Source organism: Cheilinus undulatus, linkage group 21, assembly GCF_018320785.1.
Source record: "Cheilinus undulatus linkage group 21, ASM1832078v1, whole genome shotgun sequence".
Lineage (NCBI taxonomy): Eukaryota > Metazoa > Chordata > Actinopteri > Labriformes > Labridae > Cheilinus > Cheilinus undulatus.
In genome coordinates this window covers 7,186,850-7,203,455 of record NC_054885.1, presented here as the reverse complement: position 1 = coordinate 7,203,455, position 16,606 = coordinate 7,186,850, and the positions used below count along the sequence as shown (strand labels likewise).

Genomic DNA, 16,606 nt, shown 5'->3' with positions numbered 1-16,606 from the left:
TGGGATTGGGAAATGTTTTTACTATCTGCTCTTGCTCTTTGTTTAGGAAGAGGGCAGAGAAAGTAAAGCTAGGGTGACGTGCCCTAACTGGGGCTCACATTTCACCCTGCCTTACCATGCTGTTGCTCTACTTCCCCTACTCTCTCATTTTTTTTAACAAAATCTAGAAGATGCTTGATTTTGTTTGTCATTTTGTGGGCTGACAGACTTTGTAATATTGTTCTGTCTTTGTCTGCAAAAAAACAATGTTTTTTTTTAAAACCCCAAATAATATAACTATATTTTAAAGCATTTAAACAGGCTAAAATACAATGAAACAGATAAAATGCATCTGAGAATAGAGTGCGGTGTTATGGTTAAATAGTTAAAATAATTGAATAACGAATAAACATGTATAGTTCGTATGTCTACACCCAGTTGAATTACACTTTGACAGTGAGTATTTTCGATTAAAAAAGTGGAATGGGCCTTTAAGAGATTACGTCATTCCTAATTAGGGGCGGGACTTATTAAGCCGCCAGCCACTCACAGCGGTTTCCGGTCGCCGGCTGAGCATCAACAACAACAACATAGCATTAAGCTAGCTGTTTCACTTTGCTGTTTAAGTTCCGTTTAAGTTTATCAAACCAGAAATATTGGGACTTTCATATTTTTAATAAGCTTCTTTTATTTTTCAAAAAGGCTAAATATATTAACGGAGGAGTCCTAGAAAGGTCTCCAGACCACGGTAGCAGCAAGGCCCTCTGAGCTAAGGCTAAGATAAGATAAACAACTGATTTTCGCGTCTTTAAAATCGATTTTTCTCAAAATGAGAGGTTCATATGGAGACAGGGATCGAGACCGTGGACGTGACAGAGGGTAAAGAATAAAGCTGCTCAAAAATATTACTGTTGGTGTTGTTTTAAGTGAGCAAATAACATAAGAGGTAATGTTAGCACCATGTTAGTTGTTAGGCGTTGTTCTACCTGCAGCGATGAAGATAAACTGTGATAACAATGGTAATATTTCCACAACAGATGATAGGGTAACTGTATTTTATTGAAGTTCAACTGAATTACTGCATTGTACAATTATGCACGCTAGTAAATCAAGAGAATAGTAAAGAAATGCATAGATTATACACATGCAATATATACACATTAAAACCTCTTTTTAAAGCCCGGCCTTTTGTTTCAGTTTTTATGCAAATTCAAAAGTTGAGGTGGCATCTTCTCCAGATACACAAATTTCTTTTGCTTGCAGAAGTCCTCGTTTCGGGTCGAGTAGAGGGGGACCATCCCAAGGGAGAAAGTTTGGAAATCCTGGAGATCGCTTAAGAAAGAAGAGATGGGACCTGGACGAGCTGCCAAAGTTTGAGAAAAACTTTTATACTGAACACCCTGAGGTGCAGAGAATGGGACAGGTAGGGTTTGTTACAGTACCTGATTTTTAAACTTCTACATGGATATAAGGGATGTTAATACCTTTATAACACCACTGACACACATCATACAGTTTTTTTGTAACAACTTTAGGTGTATGACTCCCAAAACCAATAACCCGATGAATAATCCTGGTGAAAATGTTGTGATTTAATAGACTTATTTGTGTTCTGGCATATTCCTCCCCCTTTGGCTGATGTTTTTGAGATGTTTTGCATGATGCACCTTTAACCCATCTTCTTCAGTTTTTCTGTTTCTTTAACACTCTGTTGATGTTTTGTTCTTTAAGTATGATCTTGAAGATTACCGCAGGAAGAAAGAAATCACTGTTCGTGGTTCAGGATGCCCAAAACCAATTATCAGCTTCCATCAGGCTCAGTTTCCTCGTAAGCACACACACAAATCAATATCTACATTTGCAACACTTATGAACTATATAGCCATAGCCTCAAATCTCCATACAAATTTACTTAGTTCTCTTGAAAGAATAGAGAAGTATAGTATAGTACAGTTTATAGAAATTAAAGAGAAATATGTAGGGTTTCATGTTTCTGTCTCTCCATGTAGAATATGTAATGGATGTGCTAGTGCAGCAAAATTTCAAGGAGCCCACGCCCATCCAGGCTCAAGGTTTCCCTTTGGCCCTCAGCGGCAGAGACATGGTGGGAATCGCTCAGACCGGTTCTGGAAAGACTTTATCGGTGAGAAAAATCCTTCTCTGCCCATGCACACATGAAAAAAAACACAAGACATACTGATAAAATACACAGCAATCACAATCCACTGATCTTACTTCATTTTTCTCGCCAGTATCTCCTGCCAGCCATCGTGCACATCAACCATCAGCCTTACCTGGAGCGAGGAGACGGACCAATCGTACGTGATACTGAATGTCTTCTTATTAAGAATATCAGAGTTTATGATAATGATATTAAAACCTATCTTAACATGACAGGAATCTGTCTTATCAGGTTGTCATGATCCTAGATCTTTTAGCAAAGATTTGATCCTATTAAAAAGTCAAACAAAACTGAAACCCTTCCGACACCACGGCAACAAATATAGAAGTCCCAAACACCCAGTATTCGGTAATGCAATGTTTCTCATTATCAAAAAATGCAGACAAATTCCTGTACACTTTTGAAAGTGTTTAAACGCAATGAAAGAGATTTTTTGAAAAAGTTGCAGATCTGCACAGTTCAGATACACTGTTCTCTCATTTGAGGAACCTTCCATTAAAAAAATAGACTGAATTTCTGGAGTTTTAAAAATAATTTTGGTGCTTTTCAGACTGTTAATCATGAAAATAAAGGAGATTGTATAATCTTGAGTCTGGAGAGCCAGTGGATCAAAAAGTATCAAAAGCTAGTAAGCTTAGTCGTTTTTTTTTTTTTTTTTAATTTATTTATTTTTTTAATCTTTGATACTTAGAAACACTGTTATTTGAACCAGTAGGGTCTCATCTGGTGGGTTTAGACCAGAGGTAGAAAATCTACATGACTATTGTACTCTAGTTAAAGTACAGGTATTATGGTAAGCATTTACTTATGTAAAAATACAACCACCGATCAAAAAATACAATCATCACCTCAAGTCAAAGTAAAAAGTATTTGATTTAAAGTTGACTTTAAGTATAGAGTATTAAGTACCTACTGATGAGCTGTACAGTAAAAATAAAATACACAGCAAAATTGACAGTGTTAATGAAACTCATATAGAGTTAAATGTAACCCTTCAAAAGTCTCTGTATTGGCCCACACTATATCTAGTTACACTACAGATATTTTACAGTGTGACAGGGCTGCTGTGTCTCTTGAAAATCTGTGGTAAGGTGGGTCTCCTCTGGCAAGAACAAAGCAAAGAATTTTGAAATATGTGATGTCAAATGTATGAGGGCATTTAAGATTTTGACAACCATACTAATGGTGTATTACTATGGCGTTTTATGGCTTTTCTGCAGTGCTTGGTTCTAGCCCCAACACGAGAACTGGCACAGCAAGTCCAGCAGGTGGCGTACGACTACGGGAAATCATCCCGCATCAAAAGTACCTGTGTGTATGGAGGTGCTCCAAAAGGACCTCAGATCAGAGACCTGGAGAGAGGTGAAGTATTTAGTGTTTAATATCTTGTGGAAGTTTCTCAGAAAGCTGAATAACCTAAACTTATGTTAGATCAATCTATAGTTGACATTGTGTGAATCATATGTTATGGGGCAGCTGTGGCTCAGTAGTTGGCTGTCCTACAGTCACTGACTCTGCTTCGTCAGTGCATTCACATGGGATTAACTAAAAGTGATGGCCAATTCTCCATAGCAACCTCTGCCACCAGTGTGAGAATGGGTTGGTGTGACTTGCCGTGTAAAAGCCCTTTGAATAGTCAGATGACTAGTAAGGTGCTATACAAGTTCAAGTCTATTTTCCTTATACAGTATAGAGAAACATGACAACATCATCTCTTCCAGGTGTTGAGATCTGCATTGCCACTCCGGGTCGTCTCATTGACTTTCTTGAAGCTGGAAAAACAAACCTGCGGCGCTGCACCTACTTAGTTCTGGATGAAGCAGACCGCATGCTGGACATGGGCTTTGAACCACAGATTAGAAAGATTGTTGACCAGATCAGGGTGAGGCTCGCTTTATGATTTCATTAATTTAAGATATCATTTATCCTTTCATTGATGCAGGATGTAGTCACTCTAATATCTGTCATCATTCATGTGTTATATTTGTGTTCTCTTTGTGCAGCCGGACAGACAGACCCTGATGTGGAGTGCAACCTGGCCTAAAGAGGTTCGCCAGCTGGCAGAGGACTTCTTAAAAGAGTATGTCCAAATCAATGTTGGAGCCCTGGAGCTCAGCGCCAACCACAACATCCTCCAGATAGTCGACGTGTGTATGGAGAATGAGAAGGACAACAAGTAAGATCATTATCTCTTTCCCTGCTTTATCACAGTTGGTTTGGTTTGTGTTATTTTCCTCTTTATCTCTTATGTCTGCATCTTTCATAATATCTTTTTGTACTTAATTTGATAGAGGAAGTTGTTTGGCATCTGGTGGTAATTGGAGTTTTCCTTCCTCAGACTGATCCAGCTCATGGAGGAGATTATGGCTGAGAAAGAGAACAAAACCATCATCTTTGTGGAGACAAAGAAGCGATGTGATGACCTCACACGCAGGATGAGACGGGACGGGTGAGTTAGAAAAAAGTATTGTCCAACATGATCTTAAATATCAAATTTACACTATAGTTAACAAGGCTTCAGTTTATCTGTGATTTAAGCCTCCATGCATGATCATTGCCATCCTCAGTCTGAATCAAAAGGTTCACATACAGACTTGAATGCATTTTCTTTAATAAGACCTGGTAAAACCTTGTTTATTTGTTTCTGATAGCTATCTGTGATTGGATCATGCAAGTTGCATGCTAACAGGTCTTGAGGTCATATTTCCTGGCTTGATCAAGGTGATCATTTATGTAAAGTGCTGCTTTTACGTTTGGTAGGTGGCCAGCAATGTGCATTCATGGTGATAAGAGCCAGCCAGAGAGAGACTGGGTTTTAACAGGTACACCAAACACACTGACTAATTAACACTGATTGGCAGTGTAAAAATATTGTTTCTTTTCATTTACTCTTGAAGTTCAGCACTTAATCACATACTCTTGTGTCGTGTTTTAGAGTTTAGAAGCGGCAAAGCTCCGATCCTCATCGCTACTGATGTGGCCTCACGTGGTTTGGGTATGTTCAGTCCGCTCAAGTGCAAAGAAAATAGCATCCTAATTTATTACCATATAGAATCCTATTTGTGTACCAGGACATAGGGTACACTTTATGCAAAATATTAGAGAATCTTTGAAGAATGCAGATTAAAAACGGCATGATTAGCCCCTTTCACATATGCACTTTAGTACTGAAAATTTCCATTCTGTCCATGTGGACTGCCTGTGTTAACAGCAGCAAATGATCAGAAACATTCATAGCAGGAAAGTTTAGTTTGATTGTTACCTTGGTTGTAAGATTCTGTTCTAGCCAAAGGTAACAAAACTAGTGGGAGCCAGTTCTTTCTGTTTCGTGTAGGGCTGGGCAATTAATCGCAAATTAGATTAAATTGCAGTATGGCCTGCTGCAATTTACAAATTGTAGAAGTTGCAATATTTCTTTAACTTCAAATGTTTAAAAATACCAGTTTAATACAGTTTTTTTGCAGTGGCAGAGATTTTATGCACATTATGCAAACATTCAAGTGTCATTGTTTATAACGGTTTACAAAAACCCTCCCTTTCGTGTTCTATGTATGTTTTTCTTAACCAAAATGAGTGACATAAAAATGCTAATGTCCTTAATCAAAGCAAATGGCATCAAATTTGACATATGAGCAAAAATAGTAAGCTCATTCTAAACAAAACTGAAGCTGCAATCAGCTGGTAGCCAGCTTCACCTCCTCCACCCCAGCTGCCTCCTTTATAGCTTAAAGCTTGTTGCACCCCCACATTCAGATTCATGCGACTATGGATTAATTGCTTCTGAAATAATTTCATTGTTTTCAATACACATGGCCTTATTCAAGGAATTATTTTTTGCTCGAATTTGTCGAAAAATACACAAGCTTGACCCAAGAATAATCGTATATTCAATCGCAATATTGGGGAAAAATCACAATTAGATTATTTTTGCAAATTGTTTAGCCCTAGTTTCATGTATGAAATGTCGCTTGGTCTGTAATGTTTGCTATGCGGTTATTTCATGGAAAAAGGTGGTAGACTTTGTTTAGGAATGAAGTCGAATATAAAAACGTCACGTCCGTTCTGACAGAGGCAGCATTTAACAGTAGTGATCTGCGGGAGGAGGATCTGTAGCCAGATGCTTCTCTTCATGTCTGATTGTTTGTGAACAGACTAATGGCAGAAAATAAAGTGTGCTAATTCTAAAATGGTTAGAAAGTGTATGCAAAACAGGACCAACACTATGATTTGGAGATAATTAAATTGTGTCACTTAAATCTACAGCCAGGGTAAAATAACAGCAGTGGTCATATCGTAAACAGGATAATATCATTTCATGTACTTTATTGCTAGACTGCTTAAATGATCTCTGCTTATGCAGAACAAAATCAAGAGTCCTAATAAAGTCATTGTTAATTTCTGAGGCATGCAATCTTGCACGGAGAACACTGTAGATACCAACCAGCTGCTACAACGCTCTGCAACTCAGTGCTGCATTGCATGTGTGAAAGGGGCTTATTTCTGCTGCATGTTTTAGATGGATCAGTAACAAACATATCGAGAGTTGCTTTTCTATAACACAAACATAGTTAGTTATTTAAATAAGTTAAAGTAGAGTTCCCTGTTGATATTTTGGCCTCTTTAAAGAAAACGTAAAGATGAGGATAAGTGATGTAGAATGAAGTGTTTAGATGTAAGGGGTGCGGATATAGAGGCAGCCCCTTACACGACGGAAATCAACCTTTAACCTAATTCTGTGTTCATTTGTTTTCTTTTCATTTTGTTTTTGTTTGTTTGTTGTTTCCAAGTCTCTCCTCCGGCAACTAGAAGCACACAGGCCCTCGGAGCCTGCAGCCGGACCTAGGCATGACTAATCGAAAGCTGAGTCTGGGAGAGAGACGGCCTGATTAATCAGTCCCAGAAACAGCCATCTCCACAGCCCGCAAACAAAACTGACCCCCCCCACCCTTCCAGGCGGCGAGGAGGTGGGGGGGGCGAGTGCGGGGTGCTGCTGGGCTTCCAAATTTGATCCCGGGGTCGGGGGCGGCTGTCAGGAGAGGGGGGCGAAGAGGGGGGTACGGAGGAGGGTGCACTCCCCTCGTCCATGCCATCGTCACAGTGACGCACCACCATTTTTTTAGTGACATTACCCTTTAAACTTTTTAGTCCCTCAGGAGATGCTGCTATCCTGTTAAAGACTACAAGGCTGTACAAACTATGAATAGTTCTTCACATCATTTGTTATAAAAAGGTTTAATCTGTGAATTCAACAATTTATAAATCATAAAAGTGCCAAAAATAAAAATAAATCTAATATAAAGCCATATTTTTAAACCAATAACTGCACTGAGAGAAAGAACAAGAGCACTGTCCAAATTTGGCAACCATATTGGCAATGTTATGGCACTAAAATTGCAGTTTTTAAAGTTTGCAGGAGTTCCCTTGCAATTTTTATAAATTTAAACAAAAAACTTCAAACAGGAGCATTTCTAGTCATTTAGGATTTATTCAAACAGTAAAATTAAACTTTGTTTTGGAGAAGCTGAGATAAATGTGGTGCGTTACAAGAAGACAGAAAAAGACACAGCTGCCAGGATTGAGAGTGGAAAAACCAACCAAAGCCGAGCATGGACGGCTATGCTGGAGGCTCCCCTCTAAACTGCCCCCCGATGCCAGCCCCTGACACCCCCCACCACTGGCTGTGGCGGCCGGCCTCTCCCTCCGCGGACGTCATGTCTGGTCCTGGCTGGCAGGAGTCCTGGCCTGGAGGAGCCACCTCTCTATAATCGGTTTCCCCTGCTTTCACTCCTCTTCTTCTCTGTCCTTTTACACTTCATCTGTCATTCTCCTGCTGTACCTCTGTGTGTCTATTATTCTCTATCTCCTTTTCTCATTCTCTTAATGTCTCTTTTACTCTATATTTGCTGTTTTATCATCTGATTTTCTTCAGAGAACTCCTAACCTTTCTCCTACTTTCATTCTTTTGTCTTTTATTCCCCAACTCTTCTATGTGCTTTCAGCCCCTTCGTTTTTAACACTCGGACCATTTTGTCTTTGTATCCATCAAACCTAAACACCAGTCCAGTCTGTAAACACCTTACCAACTTTAAATCCCTATACCTTCATGAGGACCACCACAGGCCGTAAGGACTCAAATTCCCCTGCAGAGTCCTGTCTCAGACCCCTCTTACAAAAACAGTAGCATCTTCTCCTCAGTGTCTGTTTCTTTTTACTAAGCTTAAAAAGCTGGGCTCTTTTATAGACAGCAGAGATGTTCAGATACCATTTTTCCCTCCCAATTCCAATTCCGATACCAAGGTGTTGGGTACCTCCTGATACAGAGTGCTGATCCGACACCGGTGTGAACTTTCCAGACTGACTGTGCAGGCTAGCAGATTATTTTAGACTTGTATTTGACTCAGAACGTGGCTCAACAAATAGAATCATAATGTACAGCATTTATGTGACATTAACGTTGTTTTCCTTTATACTCTTATCAGGCAGCATCATGTGATGATGGAACAGCCTGCCAACGGCTGACAGACCCTTACAAAGGGTTAGCATTCAAGCTAGTGGTAATAAATGACGGTGGTTTTAGTGCTAACAGTTAGCATCATAGACATAATAAAAGTAGACGCCTGATTGACTGTGTTTGCCCGCTGCCGCTATACGTCAACATGTCCGCCATATTACTAGAGGCAAGACCGTTCCATAAACAAATGTAAGTATATGAGGGATTGAGGGTTTTCTGATTTGAAAAACACACGTTTACATTTAAGTGTTGGTAATGAGTAGTTTATATATGAAGTGGTTTACAGGTATATTTTTTGATTAATAGAAATTTTGATTAATTTAATGATTCAAAATGACCATCAGAGAGCCAAAAAAGTAGATAATTCAAGTATTAACATAATGCAACTGGAGGTGTGTCAGTGTGTCTTGCTTTTTAGAACTTAAATGACACACATGCTCATAGAAAATTTAAGTAAATTAGTATTTTCACAATAATATGCCATTGTTGAGTTACTATACAGTATATACATGTGTATATATATATACTGTATATTATAGTAATAATAATAATAATCTGTATCTATACAGTTACACTGTTTATTTGGATATTTTAATCTTTCTCTATGATACGTTTAACGTCGAATCTTTTACTTACAGCGATCGAGTCATCCCTCTCTCCTGGAAACAAAATAACAGTTAGGCAAAGGTTGAAAAACTAGCTTAACCGCAGATATTAATCCACTTAACAACAACGTTAGGGAAACTGGCTCTGAATGTGTTGTTATTCTAGCCAAATACGACGGAAAAAAAACGGTTTAACTTACTCATGAAATGTTATCCAATGTGATCTTGTCTCTTCTGTGCATCTATTAGTGCAGGAGCACAGGAGTGAGGCATCTTGCCTAGGAATGCCTCTGGCAAAATGGTGGCGTTGACATACAGCCCACTGGCCAATGTGGCGTCAGCGTATATTATGTCTATGGTTAGCATGGCTAAATGAAGTAAAATATAAAGTTAAAGCATATGGTATTGGATCGGTGCATAAACTCATGTACTCGCCAATAACGATACCTGCATTTTAAGCAGTATCAGATGTATTTCCAAATCTGTTATCAGAATCTCTATATATAAGAAACTCTAATAGACAGCTTGGATCAGACGTCATGATAAAGTAAAAGTTGCATTTGTTGGAGGTGACCTGGAGGCACAAATCAGAGACCAGCACTTAAAAGAACCTCTCCCTGCTATGCCACTTATGTCTGATCCTATGTTTTAGTTAGGTCCTCTATTAAGAGCTTATTTCTATCAAGTAAAGGTCCATCTTCCCTGGTGTAAAGCAGCATGACCCAGCTGTAATGTCACCAGTCACAATAAGTTGAATGTTAGAGTAGGGCGTGATCGAGCTTGTCTCTGATCCCCGTCAGTTTCCAGCTTTGGGAGCGTCGTGGAGGAGTGAGGTGGTGGGAAAAGGAGCTGTCTTTGTATTGCATGCTCACCCTCACCCCTGCTGACCTCCCAGGACTGGCGACAAGCGAGGGAAAACAAGGTATACCTTTATCATCCTTCATTAAATCCATATCACAGGGTAAGTACTCTACCCCCACTCCCCTTGTATTCTGCTGCAGCAACGTTCATCATGATGCTTCCAGCATGACTCTTTCCCTCCAATCAGCAGAGATTCTGAGCTCTTTGTAATGAGAAACAGACCTTTGATTTATTTTTCTCTGAAACAGCTCAACTTAAATGATCAATTAGTAAATCCCTTCACTCTGTCAAATCATTCTTTTGCTAAAGTGTCCCCAATAAGGCTTAAATCTAGGGTCACTTCCCCTTAATAATTCAGATTTCGCCCAACATTCTCTTTATTGGAATGCAAAAGGCATTTTCATCCAAGTATTCGTTTGATTTGTAGCTTTGGATGCACTTAAATTACTTAAATGCATTGCTATGCAAGACTTCTGAGCCCATTTTTATGATTATGGTAAGTAATCCATCACCTTTAGTGCACTGTACATGTCCATCATGGCTTCAAAGGTAAGTGATAATCTCAGGAGATTGCAGGTGTTTTGCAGGTATTGTCTGTCTGAATCCGCTCAGTTTAAAAGCACAACACCTCAAATTCATGAATGAAGAAAATTGATTAATCCCTCAGCCAGTGCTGGTTTTATTTAAACCTATTTCTTTGTTTCTCCCCATCTCACATCACTGCTGTGACTCTGAAGATGTGGAGGATGTCAAGTTTGTCATCAATTATGATTATCCCAACTCATCGGAGGACTACATCCACCGGATCGGCCGCACGGCTCGCAGCACCAACAAAGGAACTGCCTACACCTTCTTCACTCCTGGGAACCTCCGCCAGGCCCGCGAGCTGATCCGTGTTCTTGAGGAGGCCCGACAGGCCATCAATCCTAAACTGCTGCAGCTGGTTGATAACGGGCGAGGAGGCGGAGGAGGTGAAAGAAATATGAGAGCTGATGTGATGTTAATCACTTTCTGGGGGCTAGTTTTATTCTGATGTGTCTTTTGAGGGTTTGGTGAAAGTTAGACATCTGTGTTAATTTTCTTGACTAAAATATGAAAAAAAAAATTAATTTCCTTCATTCTTCAAAATATGAACGCAAGTGTAGATCAATCTGGAGCTGCTGAATGACTGCTCAGAACTCAAGAGATTGAAAAACATTTCTGCCCAGATCTCTACACCTGTGTGTTTTGTCTGTCAATTCATTCCAGGCTGACATGACAGGAGACTGCCACTGGGATTTTCTAAGTATAAGCTTAATGTAGTTTAATAAAGACTGTAGGCTGTGGTGAACAGGTGGTGCTTGAGACGTTTTTTGAAAATGTCCAGGGATGGAGCGCTACGGATGTCTGCAGGAAGAATGTTCCAGAGGGTGGGGGCTGCACGGTCTCCATAGGTTTGGAGTTTGGTTTTGGGCATGGAAAGTAGGCCAGTGTCTGAAGACCAAAGGTTGCGGGATGGTGTGTATGGATGGAGGAGATCAGAAAGGTACTGAGGAGCTAGGGCATGGAGAGATTTGTATGTGAGGAGGCGGATGCAGGACCGGATAGGGAGCCGGTTAGGTGGATGAGGGTCGGAGTGATGTGTTGCCAGGGTCTAGTGCGGGTGAGAAGTCTAGCAGCAGAGTGTTGGACAAACTGGAGCCTGTCCAGGGTTTTGCTCAGTACCCTGGACAGGACTCCATTGCAGTAGCCTAGATGGGAGGTTATGAAGGAGTGAATGAGGGTTTCTGCCACGGGGTCTTAAAGTGATGGTCGGATGTTCTTGAGATGACAGAAAGCGGAATTAGTGACAGATTTTATGTGGGACTGGAAGGAAAGGGTGGAGTCCAGGATGACGCCCAGGTTTCGAATGTGTGTGTTTTAGATGTGAGAGGGTCACAGATGTTTGTCTTTTTAGAGTCTTAAGAGTTTTTGCAAAGTCCTCTGGTGTAAGGCCAGCCTTAGATGTTAGAAAATGGCATAATAAAAAGATTTAGTTGCAAAATGAATATAATGTCATTAGAGTCCCTGTCAGTATGGTGGTCAGGCAGCTGAAACTTTTGTCCATATCGTGTAAATCAGTACTTTTTTTGGCAGTAGAAAGAGAAGTCTTTAGCACACAATATCACATCACTTAATTTTAAAATGATCAGATAACAAAGAAAACTCCTGCTTGTTGTCTAAAAATTCACATATCCTTCAGCAGTTTTTCAGATAAAGGTGTCAAACATGAGTTCCCCCTCAGATTCTGGAGTTAATTCTTCTCATTTGAATGCCTGCTGTAGCATTTTTCTGCTATTTGACTCCCTCTCTGTTTTATCCGTTCTCCTGAAGGTGGTCGCCCTCGTTTCCGTGGCTCAAACTCAAACAATCCCAACCTGATGTACCAGGACGAGTGTGACAGGCGGATGCGCTCTGTGGGCGGAGGCAGCAGCAACAAGGACAGCCGGAGCAGCGGGGGCTACGGCAGAGGAGGGAGCAACCGTGACGGAGACCGCTCGTCTTCATCGTCCTCTTCTTACAGAGACCGGAGCAACAACAGCAGCAGGGATGGAGGACGCAGCTACAACTCCACCTCCAACTCCTACAACCAGTATCAGAACAACAACAACAGCAGCAGCAGCAGCGGTCAGTACAACAGCTCAAGGAGCAGCTCTGGATCAGGAGGCGGAGTCAGTCAGGCTCTGCCTCCTCCGTCAGGCCCCCAGCCTCTCATGGCCCAGCAGTTTAACCCTCCTCAGCCTATGATGGGCCTGATGGGACACTCACCTTTCCAGTTTGCACCCCCTCCGCCAGCTCAGTCAGGCAGAAAGTAACAAAACCACACACCACTCTGAGGTTGTCAACTTTTTTGTTAACTTTTATGATACCACATTTTAAGATGACACAATTTCTGCCTTCGCTAAGACTTTGCATTCACAGATAAATGTTTGTTTTGGGCATGTGTATACCAAGTAGTAATCCATAAACACAGAGATGTTGCAATGCATACAGAGGGTGATTTAATAACTGCTAGCTCAGATTGCATACCGAGGTGATCTGGGGGGCGTTCATCGGCTGGATTTGGAGGTGTAGATGCTGCGTGTATCTGCACACCGCCATGCTGTGCCTGTAAACAAGCTCAGTAATAAGAGCCAGTCTTTCAGCTTCTAAAAGTACAATTTAACCTTTATTTGTGTCTTTAGAACAACAAAAAGGAAACCACCAACCACTCAGAAAAAAGAGCAATCTACCCAGTACCCCACAGGATTTAATCTCTGAATGAAATATCACTGTTTCTTTTAAAGACAAGTTTTCTGACAAAAGTAGGGAGAAAAGCTGTTAAAGAGGTGAATCTAGCATCTTGCCTCATGGCTTATTCAACCCAATTCATTCTTATTGTTAGCATTAAATAAACAGTAAACCTGAGGAGTAGAGGTCAGATTCTCAGCCTCGCCTTAGACTTGCCCGATGTGGCCCATGGCCTGTAACCTGGCTGGGCCAGGATCCCCTCCTATCCTCTTGGGCCCTGGCTGAGACAGGCTCAAGGGGAGTCAAGGCATCCTGCCAGACATGGCATCTCGGTAAAGTTCCCTTGATTTTTTTCCTTTATCTATGTCCAGTTTTCTATGCTTCTACTTCATAACAACTACTCTCAGAGCAGACCCACTGCACAAATTATGAGCTGCAGGTCCACTGGTCAAGTTTCCTGAATATAAAGGCTCTTAAAAAGTCCACACCACGCTGTTTATTTAAATCACTGTTTTCCTTAAATGTATATTTTTGATATAGAGAGGGAGAAAAGCTGTTAAAAAGTGGAGCTGCCATCCTGCTTAACCCTGAGAGCAGAGAGATAAATAGTGCAGTTGAGGACGAGTGAGGAGGAGGAAGCAAAGCAAGCAATAATGCACAGGTGGAAACGCAGCAACAAACCCAGTGCACAGTGATGTTTCCGCGTCTGCTCCTCATCCTCACTGCTCTGATCATCATTAACAATAGAGAGCCACGTCTGTAATACATGCTTGTATGTTGTGCTCTTTAAGAACTTATCTGAACAAATTTGTGTTGTTAAAACAAAACTAAGGAGAAGGTTAAAACCCTTCTTTGAAAATAATACAATGTTAAAATCAGGCTCAGGCCCATAAACACAGTTAAAGAGACAGGCTGGGCTGGGCTGGGCTTGGAGAGAACATTCATGGGCTCAGGGAGGGTCAGGATGGAAATCAAGGGTCTGATCTATCTCTACTGAGGAGCCAATGTAATAATATAAGGGCTGTAGTTTGCATAATGGACTAGCATGTTGGCTCTGGTTGCAGGTCATCACTGAGGATGTAAAATGCAGGCGTGGAGTGCAATCAACTTGGTATGTGAATGCCCAAAATAGATGTTTAATGCAAAGACCCCCCATATTTGTAGGTCTTCAGTAAAATGAAAAAAAAAACTACTGGATCTTTAAAAAACAAAAAGAAACATCTATTTAATCAGACAGGTGCATAGGAGAGAAAAAACATTAAAAAGTTATATTTTTAACCCAAAAGCTCAAGTTTGCCTTCATTTTTTAGTAACTGAACAGTAGAAATTACCCTGAACTTGTATCTAGGGCTTCTGTGGTATCAAAGCGTTATGGACATTGTTTGGTTTTGATTTTTATTGTATCTAAGTTTAATATTCTGATATTGTGATGACAGCCTTCCTCTACAGTCACACTGATGCTGTGATCTTTGTTAGGGCTCAGTCCTGGGTCCTAGATTATAAGCTTGTTTTGCTTTTGTTCATAAAGTGGCCAACTCTTTGTGATTTTGACTTTGCTTCAAGTCAAATGAAGTGTTAGTTCTTGAGTTTGACAGACTATGATCTTTTTGAACACTGTTTTTGTATCGTGATCCTCTTTTTGTGAGTGATTTAAATCTGCTCTCTCCTTTAGGTTTGTCAAAGGTAGGTGCTGAAGTTTATAACTGTGTTTACTGACTCCTGTTGTAGCGAATAGCTTTATTTTTGCATTTAAACTTTGTATGCCACAAGATCATTTTGAATAGAATAAAACTCTTGTATATTAACCAAAATTAGGTTAAAAAAACAGTGTTTCTCCTCATTATTTTGTCTTTTGACTATTTTATTTTAGATTAATCTTGGTTACATGACAAAGATTATGATTAAGGTTTTGCATTGACTTTGTAAAGCTTGGATAAACCAGGGATGGGGATCAATAATTTTTATTGACACTGAAACCCTTTATGATAATGCTGTGATGCTTTAGTGTAGTTGAAGAGGAGCTGTTTGATTGGCTTTAGAGATCAGTTGTAATCGAATCCTCCAAAAAAGTTAATCAGTCAAGCTTGGAAACTAAAATCTAATTTTTTTTTTTTTTTTTATTACATTTGTGCATAGGATGAGTTCTTGTTTCCCTTCATCTAAGGCTCAATCTAAATCTAGACTTTTTTAAAAACAAAGAAATCACAAACTTAAAGACCCTGTAAAGTGAAATCCAAAATTTATGTCTTAACACAGTTGGAATACAGTTGCTGTAAACGTGAAAAAACTGAGATCTACATGTGACTGAATTTTGGATTAAGACCATTAGAAAGTTTTTCTCCTCTTTCCTGGCTGGGTTTTAATGTGGGCGGGGCAAATATGTGGACTGGTGATGTCACCAGCCCGCAGTTGGGATAACCCCGCCCTTCTAGCACAATAAGAGCCGTTTTCATAGAACAGGCTCATTTGTAAACTGAACACCTCTACTCTGCAGGGTTTATTCAGTTGATAGAACACATGTTTCAACTAAAAGCATGTTTGTGACAAAATAAGGAATTCTTAATATGTTCAAGCTAAAGCTCAGTACATTCCCTTCATTTGACTAGATAATGCTTTGAGATTTGTAGGACTGTGTGCACGCCAGGGAAATCAGTTAAACTGTGGAAAAATCACTTTTCTTGCAAAGTGTAGGGATTGTACTCAATGTATGTAGAAATTTCCTGAGGATAATTGCAGTGTAGAGATCCATTTAGAGCTGTAAAGTACTAACATTATTTTTTTCCCATTCATTCCTAATGGCTATCCGCCACTTCCTGACCCCAACACCTTATTTAAGTAGCTAACTAGATCTTATCCTCCCAGTTTCAACATTGGACTAATGTTTGAAACTTAAGTGACATGCTACAAAGTTCTTGAGCGGAGGAGGATGACTGCTCTGCAACAACAGCAGACATTTGAGCACTAGTGATTTAATTTAAATGACATCTCAGCTTGATTCATTACCCAAGAGGCTCAACAGCAGTACTGATCAGCTCAGATTGTTGGGTTTAAAAGTGCTGAACCAGGTCATTGTTGAAGTGGGTTTTGATCTCCATCCCTAGTTTGTTTTCTGATAAATCTGAGACCTGATAGCTAACCATTTTGAGTTTATCAGCTGTGATGATTTGGATTTTTCTTGCAAAATGTGGCGTCCTTTTTACAGTTTGCTAATAAAGTTCT

The 16,606-nt window shown here is 40.1% G+C and overlaps 1 protein-coding gene across 1 annotated transcript; it reads left to right on the top strand.

The window, feature by feature from the left end:
• Positions 1 to 536: 536 nt before the first annotated feature.
• On the top strand, positions 537 to 16,602 carry LOC121529366 (probable ATP-dependent RNA helicase DDX17). The gene is made up of 13 exons (XM_041817154.1): positions 537 to 858; positions 1,243 to 1,402; positions 1,711 to 1,807; positions 1,989 to 2,122; positions 2,232 to 2,297; positions 3,382 to 3,523; positions 3,883 to 4,043; positions 4,165 to 4,337; positions 4,500 to 4,610; positions 4,922 to 4,983; positions 5,097 to 5,156; positions 10,876 to 11,109; positions 12,491 to 16,602. The coding sequence occupies exons 1-13, from the start codon at positions 809 to 811 to the stop codon at positions 12,970 to 12,972; spliced, it is 1,932 nt and encodes a 643-aa protein (XP_041673088.1). The 5' UTR covers positions 537 to 808; the 3' UTR covers positions 12,973 to 16,602.
• The last annotated feature ends 4 nt before the right edge of the window (positions 16,603 to 16,606 follow it).

Excerpts from the sequence above, each read along its gene's own strand:
- LOC121529366 (XM_041817154.1), top strand. The coding sequence starts at position 809 with ATGAGAGGTTCATATGGAGACAGGGATCGAGACCGTGGACGTGACAGA. Across the intron at positions 4,611-4,921 it reads CGCAGGATGAGACGGGACGG|GTGGCCAGCAATGTGCATTC; the intron begins GTGAGTTAGAAA and ends TACGTTTGGTAG. Across the intron at positions 5,157-10,875 it reads TGTGGCCTCACGTGGTTTGG|ATGTGGAGGATGTCAAGTTT; the intron begins GTATGTTCAGTC and ends GTGACTCTGAAG.